General features: G+C 36.9%; 1 protein-coding gene across 9 annotated transcripts in view; it reads right to left on the bottom strand.

Moving 5' to 3' along the window:
- SYNE1 (spectrin repeat containing nuclear envelope protein 1) overlaps positions 1-14,162 on the bottom strand; it is a 450,176-nt gene that overhangs the window by 196,109 nt on the left and 239,905 nt on the right. For all 9 annotated transcript variants that reach the window (XM_072767663.1, XM_072767691.1, XM_072767685.1 and 6 more), the window contains 10 exons: positions 13,599-13,752; positions 10,744-10,887; positions 9,766-9,930; positions 7,953-8,270; positions 6,279-6,434; positions 5,954-6,124; positions 4,843-5,169; positions 3,444-3,596; positions 2,982-3,149; positions 959-1,135 (listed from right to left, as the gene is read on the bottom strand). In XM_072767663.1, coding sequence (XP_072623764.1) covers positions 959-1,135; positions 2,982-3,149; positions 3,444-3,596; positions 4,843-5,169; positions 5,954-6,124; positions 6,279-6,434; positions 7,953-8,270; positions 9,766-9,930; positions 10,744-10,887; positions 13,599-13,752 — 1,933 coding nt within the window. The remainder of the gene's footprint in view (positions 1-958; positions 1,136-2,981; positions 3,150-3,443; positions 3,597-4,842; positions 5,170-5,953; positions 6,125-6,278; positions 6,435-7,952; positions 8,271-9,765; positions 9,931-10,743; positions 10,888-13,598; positions 13,753-14,162) is intronic.

Genomic DNA, 14,162 nt, shown 5'->3' with positions numbered 1-14,162 from the left:
TCTTAACTTTTTTTAAAATTTAAATTCAATTAACATATAGTATATTATTAGTTTCAGAGGTAGAGTTCAGTGATTCATCAGTTGCACTTAATAGCCAGTGCTTATTACATCATGTGCCCTCTTTAACTGGGTGAAGGGTTTCACCCAGTTACTCCATTCCCCTACCCCCATCTCCTGCTCTTTTTTCTTAACTTTCTGAATGTGAATTTTTCAAGTCTGGGAAGTCATTTAATGTCACTCAGCTTTTTTTTTTTTTCAAATCAGGATGAAGATAGAGCATTCTTCCCATGTCATGTGTACATCTCCAGTTCTTACTGGCTAGCCCAGCAACAAAAATGCATGGATTCTTTTGTGATGCCATTTAAAAATTCTAAATTATTAAAAAAACAATTCACTTATTTTACCTAATTTTTGTTAGAAGAGTGATTCTTATCCGTCTCAGACTTACTGCTAATGTCATACATTAAGAATTCTATTTTAGTGTTAAGTATACTCATAAATTATAACTCAAATTTGGTACTCACTCCATCCAATTTCTATATGAATTCATAAAAATACTGAATTGGAGTATAACCTAGGTAGCATAGAGTTAAACAGAAAATAATTATTGTGAGAATTACAGAATAAACTCACTTTGGTGTTAGAGAAAAAATGGCAAGTTAAAGTATTGATAGTGTGCAAACAAAATCTTTAAAAAATTTTCATAATCAATCTATGAAATAAAAGGATTGGGTAAAACTGAGTATCTGAAACTTACCATTCCATCACAATAATCAAATGTATGATATGTTAGTCCTGTGTCCACACAGACTATGAAACCTATCCTCCTATTCCCTTTCTGGACATACAACAAAACTAACCCAAAATCTGAGGATCAAAGCTATTTTTAAGAATCTCTAGATAGTACAGACTTTCTCCTTAATTCATCATCACTCTAGAATGTTCCAGGGGTACTCACCCTCTGAGCTGTACTGCAGATAGCTGAGTAACTATCACTTGTGCCCTGAAGATGAGCGTGCACATTTTGTTTTAGTTTTGCTTGAAGGTGGTCTGCACATTGGCTGATCAAATTGTCACCTTTAATTTTAAGGTTGTTCAAACGGTCTTCAAAACCAGCAATTTCTTCCATCATTGCCTGCAAAAATTAGAGAAATATAGAATTCTCATAATTCCATTTTCAGTTTTTAAATAACCAGTTTATCAAAGTTTAAGTAATTTTACTGTTTAATGATGTTTGGAAAAGTTTCATAATTTGTCTTTGTTACTATATTAACAAATAAAAAATGTATGTTTTCAGGGAAACCCTAATGGGAAGAGTTAATGAGTTTAATGGATTAAGTTCTATAGGGATGATGCAGTAACCATTAAGACTAGAGTGAATTCATGGCTAATCTCAGTTATAGAGTTACAGAGGTATCTGTTTCATGGTATTATTATCAGCAAAAAGGATGTTCATACTTTTTTTTTTAGCTTTATAAATGATAATTCTGGTACGATTTATACCTGAAATAATCTAATTACTATTTAATCTAATATACTAATACCTAGTTTACCTAATAATACAATATCTGGTTGATATAATAATCTAATATTTAATTAGTAATTTATATAATATCTAGCATATTGAATAGTATTTATACTAATAAAATAATATTTACTACACACCATTTATTAAACCCCTGGTATAGTCCAGGAACTATATATCCTTGATAAATGTATATTATTATCATCATTTTACAGATAAGGAGATTGAAGCACAGGGAGGTTATATCATCCTCAGAGTCATACACCCAGCCTGTGGACCTTGGGTCACCTAACTCCAACTTGTACACACCACTATTCCCATACGCGTTCTCTAGGGAGCATTCTCATAGATCACTTAAAGCAGAGAATCAACTGTTTCAAATCAGGCTTTAGTTTCCTTAATGCTACATACAATACTAATGACAAGTGGTACATTTCACCACAGATGTCCTAGATTGATACATTAATACATTTAAGAGAAATTCTAGTGGTCTCTCAGCAGCTCAGAGTCCACCACTTTCCATGGTGGTGCTGAGTTACTGTTTTAATATATCCACCATATTAAAAAGAACCATTTATTTGTCTTTGAGCTGTTATAGAACCACTACATCATGAGGTGACTGAGGGTATTTCCTCAGTGCCTAATAGAATATATTATATAGTTAACTTTTCTATTCATATTTGCTAAGTAATATTTCCTCCTACATATAAGGATCCTGAAGCCTAGAAGGGTTAGCTGGCTTTCCTAAGACACAGTAGATAGTTGGCCACAGATGACTACAATTCAGTTTCCTACTAAGATCACCAAAATTGCTCCACAAAATTGTGAACATATGACATCTATCCTCTGGCACATATAGTTACTACAAATATATATTAATAAAAATAATAACACTGCATATCAGTATCTTACTTTGTGGTTTATAAAATGCTTTCATGCCTATCATCGCCTGTGATGACCACAACAGCTGTGTGACAGGGTTGGCATCATTACTGCTCTTAACAGAACAGTGAAAGGAGGAGACTCAGGTTAAGTTTCCCTAGCTGGGAATGACAGTCTGGCGAGAATCCAGAATTTCTGATTACTATTCCTGTACCATATCTCTGGCTAAACTTTTCTAAAATACAGATAATCTCTTCCTTTGATAAATTACTTTATGAAGATTAAATTGTATGTGTGTGTGTGTGGGGGAAACTATTAGCTGGGAAAAATGCCACTATGTGTTCAAAAGTTGAAAGCCAGGATTTAACTGTTGTTGATTCACTGAAATATTGAATTCAACTGTTTTCAGTTATCATATGTTCTTGAGACTTGACCTGATTCTTTAGTACAGCTGTTATGATCTAGAGTTGGGTTCTCTCTCTCTCTCTCTCTCTCACACACACACACACACACACACACACAGAGCTGTTAAAGCCAACCCTGCGTTCCTTAGCTATTTAGAGATGAGGCATACCTTGTGGTGGGCCAGTTGCTGGGTAATTGTCTCTAGACTGCTCGTCTCCATGAGATCAGGTGCCACCAGTCTGCCTGACATTTGCAGCAGCCACTTTTCTACTTCTTGGAGCTCACTGTTATAATCTTCGTGGTCTTTGACTTTCGCCTCGAGGCTGCAGACATGCTCCTGTGAAGCCAGGTGCCCATTAGAGATGAATTTCAAGCCAAAAATCTACTGATAACTGCTTTATATTTTTAAAAACCCAGTGCAACTCACAGGGCAGGTATAGCTACATATTTCTAAAAATTACTAGGAACAGAAAAAAACATAAAGAATCATCATATCATTGAAAATCCTATCTGAATAAAAGGAAAAAGACTGACTCATACCAGCCCTTAATTTTCTAACAGAAAAAAAAAAAGTCAAGACCCCTTTCTGTCAAATAAGCACATTTTTATTGAATTTCTGATCTCTCCTTACCTTTCCTGCATCACAGAGGTCCTTGTAATCACTTTGAAGTTTATCTATTTCATCCTTTAAAGTGACATCCTGCACCAGCTCCAGGAGAGCTTCACCTTTTTCTCTCACTGATTTTACTGATGGTTCATGGGACAGCACCATTTGTTGAAGTGACTTAAGTACAAAGAAAAACAAAAAGAGCCAGTTCATCTATGTGATCAAGGTGAATACATACATATGTCTGTGCCATGTATGAGATGATCTACCTCAATCAAAGATCTGATGCATATTTTATAAATTGATAAATGTCAAACATTAGAGAATAACTTTTAGAGATAATAAAGTTTTAAAATACACAGTAAGAGTAACATAGCAAATAGCCCTTCACATGTGGAGAGGGACATATGGAAAAGAATCACCTTTAGCTAAGTTTAACATAGTTCATATTTCTGGCTCTTACCACATTTCTTCCACTGGAGGGGAAAAAAAAAACTCTAGACAAAAGGAAGTGAGGTGTTATCATTTGACTTTAGCTCATGAAGTTAATTGTAGTTTGAACTGGATGTGAAGTTAGAGATTTAGATTCCAGGTGCAATTCTGCTGTGACAGGCTAAAAGAGCTATTTAAAAATATCCAGAACTCAGTGGGGGAGAAAAAAGAGAAAGGCAGTTATGATCTAATGTGGCACCTTCAAAAGACAGACTGCTACCCTTGGCACAAAAACCCAAGAATAGGAAAAGACATATTGGCTAGAGGAGGAAAAAGCTTGCAGCAGGAAAAGCTATGAGGGAAGCCATAATACTGAAATTCTCAAAAAAATATTGCTAATAATTTGGATCAAATTTATAACACAAATTATTCCACATATAAGCCTCAATAAGTTGTTTCAAAGATTTGAGCAGGTGAACTATCTATATCTACATATCCTATATAGCTATATCCATATCACCATTTATTCTTTCAAAAATTAATTTCTAAGATGTTTAACTACAGTTGGTTAATTAGAACTTATTTTCCTACAAATATGGCATCTCATTTTTAATTCACCATAGATCAGCTTATAGGTATTGGGTGCCAAAAGATGAAGGAAAGACTCTATATAAAAGAGATAAAGTTTACAGATATGAGATCCTGATACCAGGAAGACTCATCTGGAGTACCCATGTACCTGAATCAGACTGTTAGAATAGATCTCCATTTATTGATACAATCTTTGAATATCAGGCAAATAGGATTTCTGAGTGGAAAAATAAGTCTGATGTAGCATACCTAGACAAATCAATCACTCACCAGCAGCAGAACAGATACATTAGGGATATCTTCCAGCACCTGCACACACCAGGGCTCTCATGTTTCTCCCAGTTAAGTCCCTACACGTATGACCCTCCTATGCATTTGTCAGTGAGTAATGGCACACTACCTTATATTTAGATAATTGAGCTTTTTTCTCATATAATTCCATTTTGGGTTCCTCAGGAGTGTGTAGGATTTCTTGATATTCTGATATCCACTGAGTTAGTGCTTTATATTTATCTGAGAACTCCTTTGCTAAAAGAAGGCCTTTTTCCAGAGTCATGTGCTCTTTCCGGACAGTGCTGGTCAGTTCCTTCAACTGCTCCACGTGCTCATGGATCTCATTCCTTAATGTCTCTGCCTCGCTGTCCTCCAGGTATTTGAGAGCCCTCTCTCCCTTCTCTCGGGTTGATTTCAGCAAACTATGGCCTTTTTCCATGTCTTTTAGCAAACCCTGAGAGGAAGCAAATATAGAGTTAGCATTTCTTTCCTTTTAAAGAAAAGGCTTTCAAATCCCATTCTCGAGTTTCCTCTTTATGATATATTTTTGAAGTTTTACGAAGAGGTGATCTGCCAGGCGTCAGAATCTTCTTTTCTTTACTTCAATATAGGTTTTAACAAGTCTTTAAAAAAAATTTTTTTTATTTATTTATGATAGTCACAGAGAGAGAGAGAGAGAGAGAGAGAGAGAGAGAGAGAGGCAGAGAAACAGGCAGAGGGAGAAGCAGGCTCCATGCACCGGGAGCCCGATGTGGGATTTGATCCCGGGTCTCCAGGATAGTGCCCTGGGCCAAAGGCAGGCACCAAACCACTGCGCCACCCAGGGATCCCGATTTTAACAAGTCTTAATCAATATATCATTTTCAAATCAGAGACTTAAAAAAGAATATGATGTTCTTCTCATCCTTAGTAGTATTCTTCAAGATCTGAGTAAAAACTCTTTTTTTAGTATGTGGGGCCATGAATTCGGGATAATTTTTTTCTCTTAATATTTAAGTGTAAAACTGGAATTCAGATATAAACAACCAAGTCTACTCATTCAGATGACATGGCATCACAAAGAACTGAAAGCCAGCTTTTAGTCTTACAGAGATTATAACTTAATATGTAGAGTGAAGTGTGAGCCATGAACTATCACTCATCCCAGGTACACATGCTCCCAATGCCTGCACTAGGGAACAGAGCAGCAATGTGGAAGAACAAAGGCTTGGAGACAAGTCTGATGTATGCACACCTACCTCCAACATCTTCATTTTTTTCCCCATCATCACTTTATCTACTCTGTCAATTTTGGTGGCCACATTCTTGAAATTTTTATGAGTAGAGGTGTACCAATCAGAATAGGAATTTAGGGATAATTCTGATTCCTCCAAACTCTGGATCTCTTCCTCCAGGAATTTTATTTGTTCCTTTAAAAGGAAAAGCAGAATTGGACAGTAAATTACAGACCTATACCAGTGCCTCTTTTGATAAGTGTGTGTCTTTACCAGAAGTTAATGAAAGGGAGAACATTTTCGCTGGTGAAATTTGCTGGCCTGTAGTGAGCACTGGAAGCCCACTCACCAGCACTTGGAGAAGAAGGGCTTGGTATCTGGAAGTCAGCTGGGTGGCCTGGCAGCCCATTCTGCTGCTTACGTGGTTCTCATCCAACATCTCCTGTGCTCTGGCTCCCACTTCCTCAACTTCATCTTTGTACGCGGTGACTTCTTCATGCCACTTCTGAAATGACATAAATGTTGCAGAAACAGGTTTAATCTTAGGCAAAGAAATATATATATACCATACATAATCTTCATGAAAAATTGTATTATGGCAATATGATAAAAACTGCACACTTATTTGGGCACTTTTCTGTATGTGTTATACTTTAGTACAAGAAAAAAGTATTAAAAAATATATAAATCATCCTAATAGTAAATGATTTCAGTGTATGTTTAGAATATATTTATTTTGAGATGTAGTTTTGAAAATGTGTCTAATATAAGCTTCATGAAAAACTGTATTATAATAAGACAAAAACTATTTTTTTAAAAGATTTTATTTACTTATAGACACAAAGAGAGGCAGAGACACAAGCAGAGGGAGAAGCAGGCTCCACGCAGGGAGCCTGACGTGGGACTTGATCCCAGGTCTCCAGAATCACACCCCAGGCTGCAGGCGGCACCAAACCGCCACACCACTGGGGCTGCCTGACAAAAACTATTCTTTATGAGTTTGAATACTTTTCTGTATATATTACGCTGGTTCAAAACCTTTTTTTAAAAGATTTTTTAAAAAATTATTTATTCATGAAAGACAGAGAGAGAGAGAGAGGCAGAGACACAGGCAGAGGGAGAAGCAGGCTCCATGCAGGGAGCCTCACACGGGACCCGATCCCGGGACCCCAGGATCACGCCCTCGGCGGAAGGCAGGCGCCAAACCACCGAGCCACTCAGAGATTCCCTGGTTCAAGACTTTTTTAAAAGAGAAAGAGTGGCATAAATTTTTGTATCTTCTTTTAGATAAATTTTAAACTAGATGAATATGGATAAGAAACTCTAAAGGCCTGGGGCACCTGGGTGGCCCAGTTGGTTTCTGCCTTCGGCTCTGGTCATGATCCCAGGGTCCTGGGATACAGCCCCACATCTCAGGCTCCCTGCTCAGCAAGGAGTCTGCTTCTCCCTCTCCTCCCTGTTCATTCTCTTTCTCAAATAAAGAAATAAAATCAAAAAAAAAAAAAAAAGAAAGAAAGAAAGAAGAAAGAAAGAAAGAAAGAAAGAAAGAAAGAAAGAAAGAAAGAAAGAAAAGAAAAGAAATTCCAAAGGCCTAAGCATTACTTTGATCATTCCTATTGAATTTGAATAAAAGTTAGAATAAAACTAATTATCAAGTATTATTTCAATGTATTACATCAGAGCAATTTCACATGAGAACCACAAACTTAAATGATTTCTCTTTTTTTTTAACTTAAATGATTTCAATACTATTATTCATGTATCCTTACAAAGCAAGGCAATAGGGTATGGGAAGAAAGTACAAAACATTTAATTAAATTATATTTTATTAAAGACTAATTTAAAATTCTATTAAATAACTGCTGTAGAAGAATGTTCTACATAGTAATTCTTTGCTGCCAGCAGGAAGAGATTTTGCAAAATTTAAATCTTGGACAAAAAAAGTTACTAAATATTTTAATGAAACAAACAATGCAAGGTCACAGATACTTTGACAAAGATCAAGAATTTATAAGTGTTGTACCTTCATCTGATGTAACTGTATCTCCTTGGCTGCCCTGTTGGACTGACGCCCCGTCCTAACTTTCACTTTGTTCTCCAGTGTTTTGAGCCACTCATCTATTTGCTGATACTTTTGTTCCATCAGCCTCAATTTGTTGACTACATTATTGAACTGAGTCCGGGTCTCTGTCAGTCTCTGCTGGTAAGCCTGCCAGTCCTGCCGGAGAGACTCTAAAGCCCGATCCTCTGTCTGGGGGATGCCTGATGGTATCACTTCCTCTCTGGTGTGCAGCACTGAGTTCAACAGTGCCTGCCCTTCTGCGCAGCGCACCTGTAACTCCTGCAGGGGAAAGGTATGCATATTTTACACCTGCACAAGTTATCATGTCTCACCCAAGTCAACTGTGCCATCTTGAACTTCACATTAGAAAAGAATTCTTTTATTCTCTCTTATATCAAAAAAGTGTATCTAACACTGAACCCTGTTTCTCAAGTCAAAAGACTCAGATATATTTCCAGTAAAATGATCATAATACATACATACTTGCATAAATGTACACACACATAGCCCAATAGTTGTCTTAATCATCTTAGAAACAGTTTTTGAAATTTGACTTTTCAGCTTATAGGCAAAACCATCTGTGATTAAAGGGGTTTTGTTTAAAGGAATAACCTAGGCTTTTTATGGCTCATAAACTACTCAGAGTCCAAGCCTTTTTGTTTAGACATTGAATAAGATCAGTACTATATTTGTAGCTGAAAAAGGAACCATGGACTCTTTTTTGCTAAGAAGGATCCTTTGCGAGAGTTGTTCTAGAAGATGTGATGGTCAAGAAAAGTTGACCCTGGAGAGTACAGGGCATACAAACCTGGAAGGCTGATCATCATACCTGCCCACTAGGAACTCCCAGGTACAAAAAAATAGCTTTTCTTCCACCAAAGCAGAAGCCCCAAAGATTTACCCTATGAATGTGGTATGAATCAAATCTTGAAGAACATAAACTATGTTTTATGGAAAGAAAAACTGTTATACCCCCAAGGATGTTGGCAAAACAATGTTATATACTTGTTTTTCTAATGTTTAAAGAATCCATACTGTTACTTGATCTGATCATCTAAAGTTAAAGGGAACTAAGTCATATCTCACCAAGAATGTTAAAAGTTTCAACATATTTAGTTAAAATGTGGTATTATTTTAAAAATCTTCAACATCAGTTCAAGCCATTTGAAATTCTGATATCTGACAATTTTTTTAATCTACAAAAATAGAGCTCTCTTGTGGTTCAAACTAATGGATACATTTTTCCTCAACTATGATGCCACTCCAAGAATGTTGTATGCTTTGTAAATGGAAAATAACAAGACGTATGGTAAAATATGAATCAAAATGTCCACAAACAGAAACTTTATTCCAAAATTCTTAGTTTTTTTAAAAGTTAATTTTGTACAATTCTCTTAATTCAGGGTTGGCAATTTTTTTAAATAAAAAGACACAAGAGTAAATATTTTAGGCTTTGAGGGCCATACAGTCTCTGCTGCAAGTATTTAACTCTGCCATTACAGCACAAAAATATCCAGAGATAATACATAAGTAAATGGATGTGGCTATGTTTCAATAAAACTTTATTTGAAATGTAAGCATCATAGCCATACGCTGTAGTTTATTGGTATAGCACTCTCTCCATATACTACTGAGATCCCAGAATGCCATAAATCAAATCTCCCTTAGTAACTATCAGCTCTTTATAGGATTATGGTCATAGTGACTTCCCATTGCCTAAAATAATAATTGCATATTCAGAATGAAAATTCCTTTAAGATGAAGTAGACTTTACCTGAAGATCCCGCAATGTTGTCTCATGAGTGTGAGCATCACCTTCAAGAACTGAATGCCGGTCAAGCTTTTCTTGTTCTTGTCCCAGCCAAACTTCAAATGCCTTTAGGTCTCTCTGATATTCTTGGTGCAGGCGAACTAGTTTTTCTGACTTGGTTACTGCTTCCTATTATCAGCATTTAAGATGATTAAGATAAGAATACATTACCACATGCACTATGGTACTATAGTGTACTATAAGTTTTGATGTACTATAAGAACTCACTTTTGGAATTTTAGGAAAACATGATTATTAAATCACTGGAGTATGATTTCCTCAAAGAATGAAGCTTCAAGATTTATATAAAAAATATAAAAACATAATATCACTATGAAAAGGGACCTTGAAGATCATTTTGTTGAATTAACTACCTGATGTCAGAATTCCTTATGAGATGTTACATGAAATGCCAAAGAAATGAATTAACTTTCCTTGTCATAAGGATATGCTTTTACTAATGAAGAAACGTGAAATTCTTATATTGTGCCATAAGTGAGGATTAGGACTTACTGTGGATTTAATTTTTCATGTACTTTGCCTAATAAGGTAGGATATGTTTGAAACTTATTTTTAGTTTCTTTGTGAGCTCTAAATGAAGAATGATAAATATTATTTGTAATTATTTACTGCTTAGAAAACTCTCATCACAAAATGTATTAAAACTTTTATGACTCTTCATTATGAAGCTGCTCAATTTTTTTTCTTAAATTGGTTAACTTCTGGGAATTTTTATTGAAAATTATTTTCCTTCAGTAACTTTCATGAACTAACAGTATTTAAAGGCTTTTGTTTGGTTTCACCAATGATTAAACTATTAAAACTCATTTGTTCTTTTGTACTTTTACAAATCAGCATTCCTGAAAATAAATGATTCTTTAAATAAGCATAGGTCTAACCCTTCCTATTCAGGGAGTCTGCATGGAACATGGTTAGGCATACCTTGGCCCTCTCTTTGATGGCTCTGTATCTCTCCTGAAGATCCTGAAACTCTAACTGGGTGACATAGTGCTCTGTCATGCCAGCCCCTTTGAGCTCAATGGTCTCCAGCAAGCTGCTGTAACTCAGCACTTCTTCACTTAGTAACTAGAGAACATTTAAAAGAAAATAAAGCAGTTACCATGTATACCATTGTATTAGTAAAACTGCTAAAATTAAGATATTTTAACTGTGTAGTTGACAAGTGATCTTAGGTCATCTACCTCTAGACAAGTAGATGGATAGATCCGTCCATCTATACACGTATATAGACTGACTGTGTGTGTGTGTGTGTGTGTGTGTGTGTTACACATATGGTTCAGAACTTGTCTGAAATACTGATTCCAATTAACTTTGATATCCCAAACATAATTTGTTCAAAAATAGGCTCCTAATCTCCACTCCATTCCCATTCCTCTCCAGTCCCCACCAAACCCCAAATCCACTTCTCCTTCAGTCTTTTATTTCAAGCAGCAAATGCCACATATGCCACCCAGATGGCCATCTCAGAACACTGGAAGTCACACTTGTTCCCTACTCTCTATCATGGCATCCACAATGAAATCTTTTTAGTTCTATCTCCTGACTATGTCCTGACATTTGTCCTCACGTCTCCTGCAAACTCCCTAGCCCATGCTGCTACCATCTTTTACTGGACTTTTGCAATAGCCTGCTAGGCAGATTCCCTGCCCCCAATTCTTACTCTGTTCCTTTTCCCCACTCCACAGAGCGGCCTGGGTGATAAAAGATTTTAACACTGTAGATGGAATCTTGTCACTTTCCAGCTCAAAGCATCGACTATCTTCCCCAGGCTGGGGGGATGAGTGGAAATCCTCAGGCGAGCCCAGAGGGCGATGCACGGCCAGGTATTTGCTTCTCTGCCAGTTCACCTGGCAGCACTCACTCTGCTCACTCTCTGTTCCAGCCGCATGTGGCCTTCTTCTAGTTCCCATGTTGAGACAGATTATCCCCCTCCTCACGGCCTGAGGACATGCTGATTATTCCATCTGGGCCGCTCTTTTCCCACCTCCTCCCCAGGATAACTTCTCTGCACTGCACTCCTTCTGGCATGGTCTACAAGTCTGCTGCTTCAGAGAGGACTTTCCTGTCCCTCCCTCCACTACAAGCAATCTGTACTAGCTCTGTGAAGTTTACTCTTTCACCATGGGCCACTTCATTCATCCTAGCACTTATCACCAGTTATAATTATTTATTTATTCATGTACTCTGAAGAGTATATGTGTCCTCACCAGAATACAGTCCTTCTCTGTTTTCTTTGCCTAGGATTGAGCATGATGCCTGCATGTAGCAAGATCTCAATAAATATTTATTGAATAGATGAATAATTTAATTAATTAGGCAATAAATCATTATAACAATATTATGAAGTAGATAATTACGATTCTATTAATTTTCAGATGCATAAATGAGACCCTAAAATGTTAAGTGACTTGGCATAGGTCCCATAAAGCCATTTAGTCTTTCAAATAACTTTTATTCAGCATTTGCTCTGTGTCATACAGAGAGACAAATGGTAGGATATTAAAACAAAGTTAAGCATCTCTATCCATTGAGGACAAGAGACATGTAAGCATATATTCTATGTAATCGATAAAGAGATATGAACGATAGAGAACAGAAGAACTAAGTAAGCTCAGAGTGGTGGTAGTATGGCAGCAAAAAGACTTCTGCCAATTCAGAAAGGTGAGTGGAAGGTTGCTGGCCACAGAGGTAGAACTAGATCATTACAGCAGAGGCATGGAATCTCTGTTCCATCTAAAGTGCCATTTTCAGGAAATAGTGAGAAATACAGTAAGGCTGAAGCATGGGAAGAAAGGGTATGAGAGTGAAGGAAACAAGGGTGACAAAGGAGAGTGTTAAATTCTTATAAACTAGATAAAGAAAGCTGGTTGGGTGCCATAGACAATGGCACCCATAGGCAGGAAAGTGAGACATTCGCCTTCATATGAAGATAACCATAGGTGGAGAGACAAGAGACAAAATGAAGAGGTAGGAGCCTGTTGCAATTTAGGAAAAGGAAGATGGATTATAGTCAAGAGACATTTCTGAGATAAAATCAGCAGGACCTAATGCCTAATTCAAAGTGGGGATAAGAAAGAAGGATCTGGGGATAATGAACTTTCCAATTTAGGATATTCAGCCTGAGATGATACAAATGAACTGAGATGGAGAATATCAGAATTTGAAGGCTTTAGGGGGTAGAAGTAATAAGTACTGATTAGAACGTGATAAAGGTTGAGGTCATCCAATAAATACACCCTCGAGTAAGGATATAAATCAAAGGTTTATTTGATTTTATGTTTGAATACTATTATTAATGAAAAGATTTAAGACTATATCCCCAATATCTAGTCAGCTAACTACTTAGCTAGATACTTATTTAAAAAATATATGTAGCACTATACTAATATAAGCATTATGGAAATGTACGAAAGTAGAAGTACAAAAGATGTGATAAAAAGAAAGCATTTTTACTTCTTAATGATGAGTAGGCTGAAGATATTAAAAGATATTACAAGTTGTCAAATTTTAAATGTACATGATGAATTTAAATGAATATGAATCTATAGTTTCCTTGGAAGAGAAAAAAATTTTTTTTTGGAAGAGAAAATTTTCACTCACAAATAAAATAGTCACAAACAGAAGATTAAGAAGCCGTTAGAAATTATAGTAAAAGCCCCAAACACACTTTACCTATGTGCACAACCCTAGCATACAGGTAGTCATATTTATATGTAACTAAGGCATTTTGAAGAAGTCTGCCAGAGGGCAAACGGAATCTGAAATCCGGCTCCCACCTTGGCTTTTCCCAGAGCGCTTGTTTTCTCCCGCAGTTCAGCATACTGCCTTTCAGATTCATTTAGGCTGGCTTCCATACTGTCCATCCAACCGGAAAACTGTCGAACATCATCCTGATAACTTGTCCACTTAGAAAGCGCTCCTTCGAGTTGACTGTAAGGTATGCGAAAGGACAATAATCCACATTGAGAAGCCATGTAAGTCCCATCTTTATTATGCACCTGCTCTGTCCACTCCACCAACAGGGAGCCCACAGATCAGGACAAAGGCCAGCTGGGGTGGGCTCAATGGACAGGACTTATCACACCTGAGTCTGGGTCCTTGACAAGCCTAACCTCAGGAAGCAAGGGACCATGAAGTCCAGGCCGATGAGTGGAGTAGTGGGACTGGACATAAAACTTAGAATCAATAAGCAGGTCACACAAGACCCTGGGAGAGACTTGAGGGCAAAATTGGGAGAGATCCTCTCTATGAGGCTTTTCTGGAGCCAAGACCCTATGCAGGAAGAAAATCAGTACTTAACTCCATCAAGTTGAGCAGGACATCCAGAGGAGAGAAAAAAA

The sequence above is a fragment of the Vulpes vulpes genome, chromosome 1, assembly GCF_048418805.1.
Source record: "Vulpes vulpes isolate BD-2025 chromosome 1, VulVul3, whole genome shotgun sequence".
In the NCBI taxonomy this organism is placed as follows: Eukaryota; Metazoa; Chordata; class Mammalia; order Carnivora; family Canidae; genus Vulpes; species Vulpes vulpes.
The sequence above is the reverse complement of the archived record's forward strand: the minus strand, read 5'-3'. Positions and strand labels throughout refer to the sequence as shown.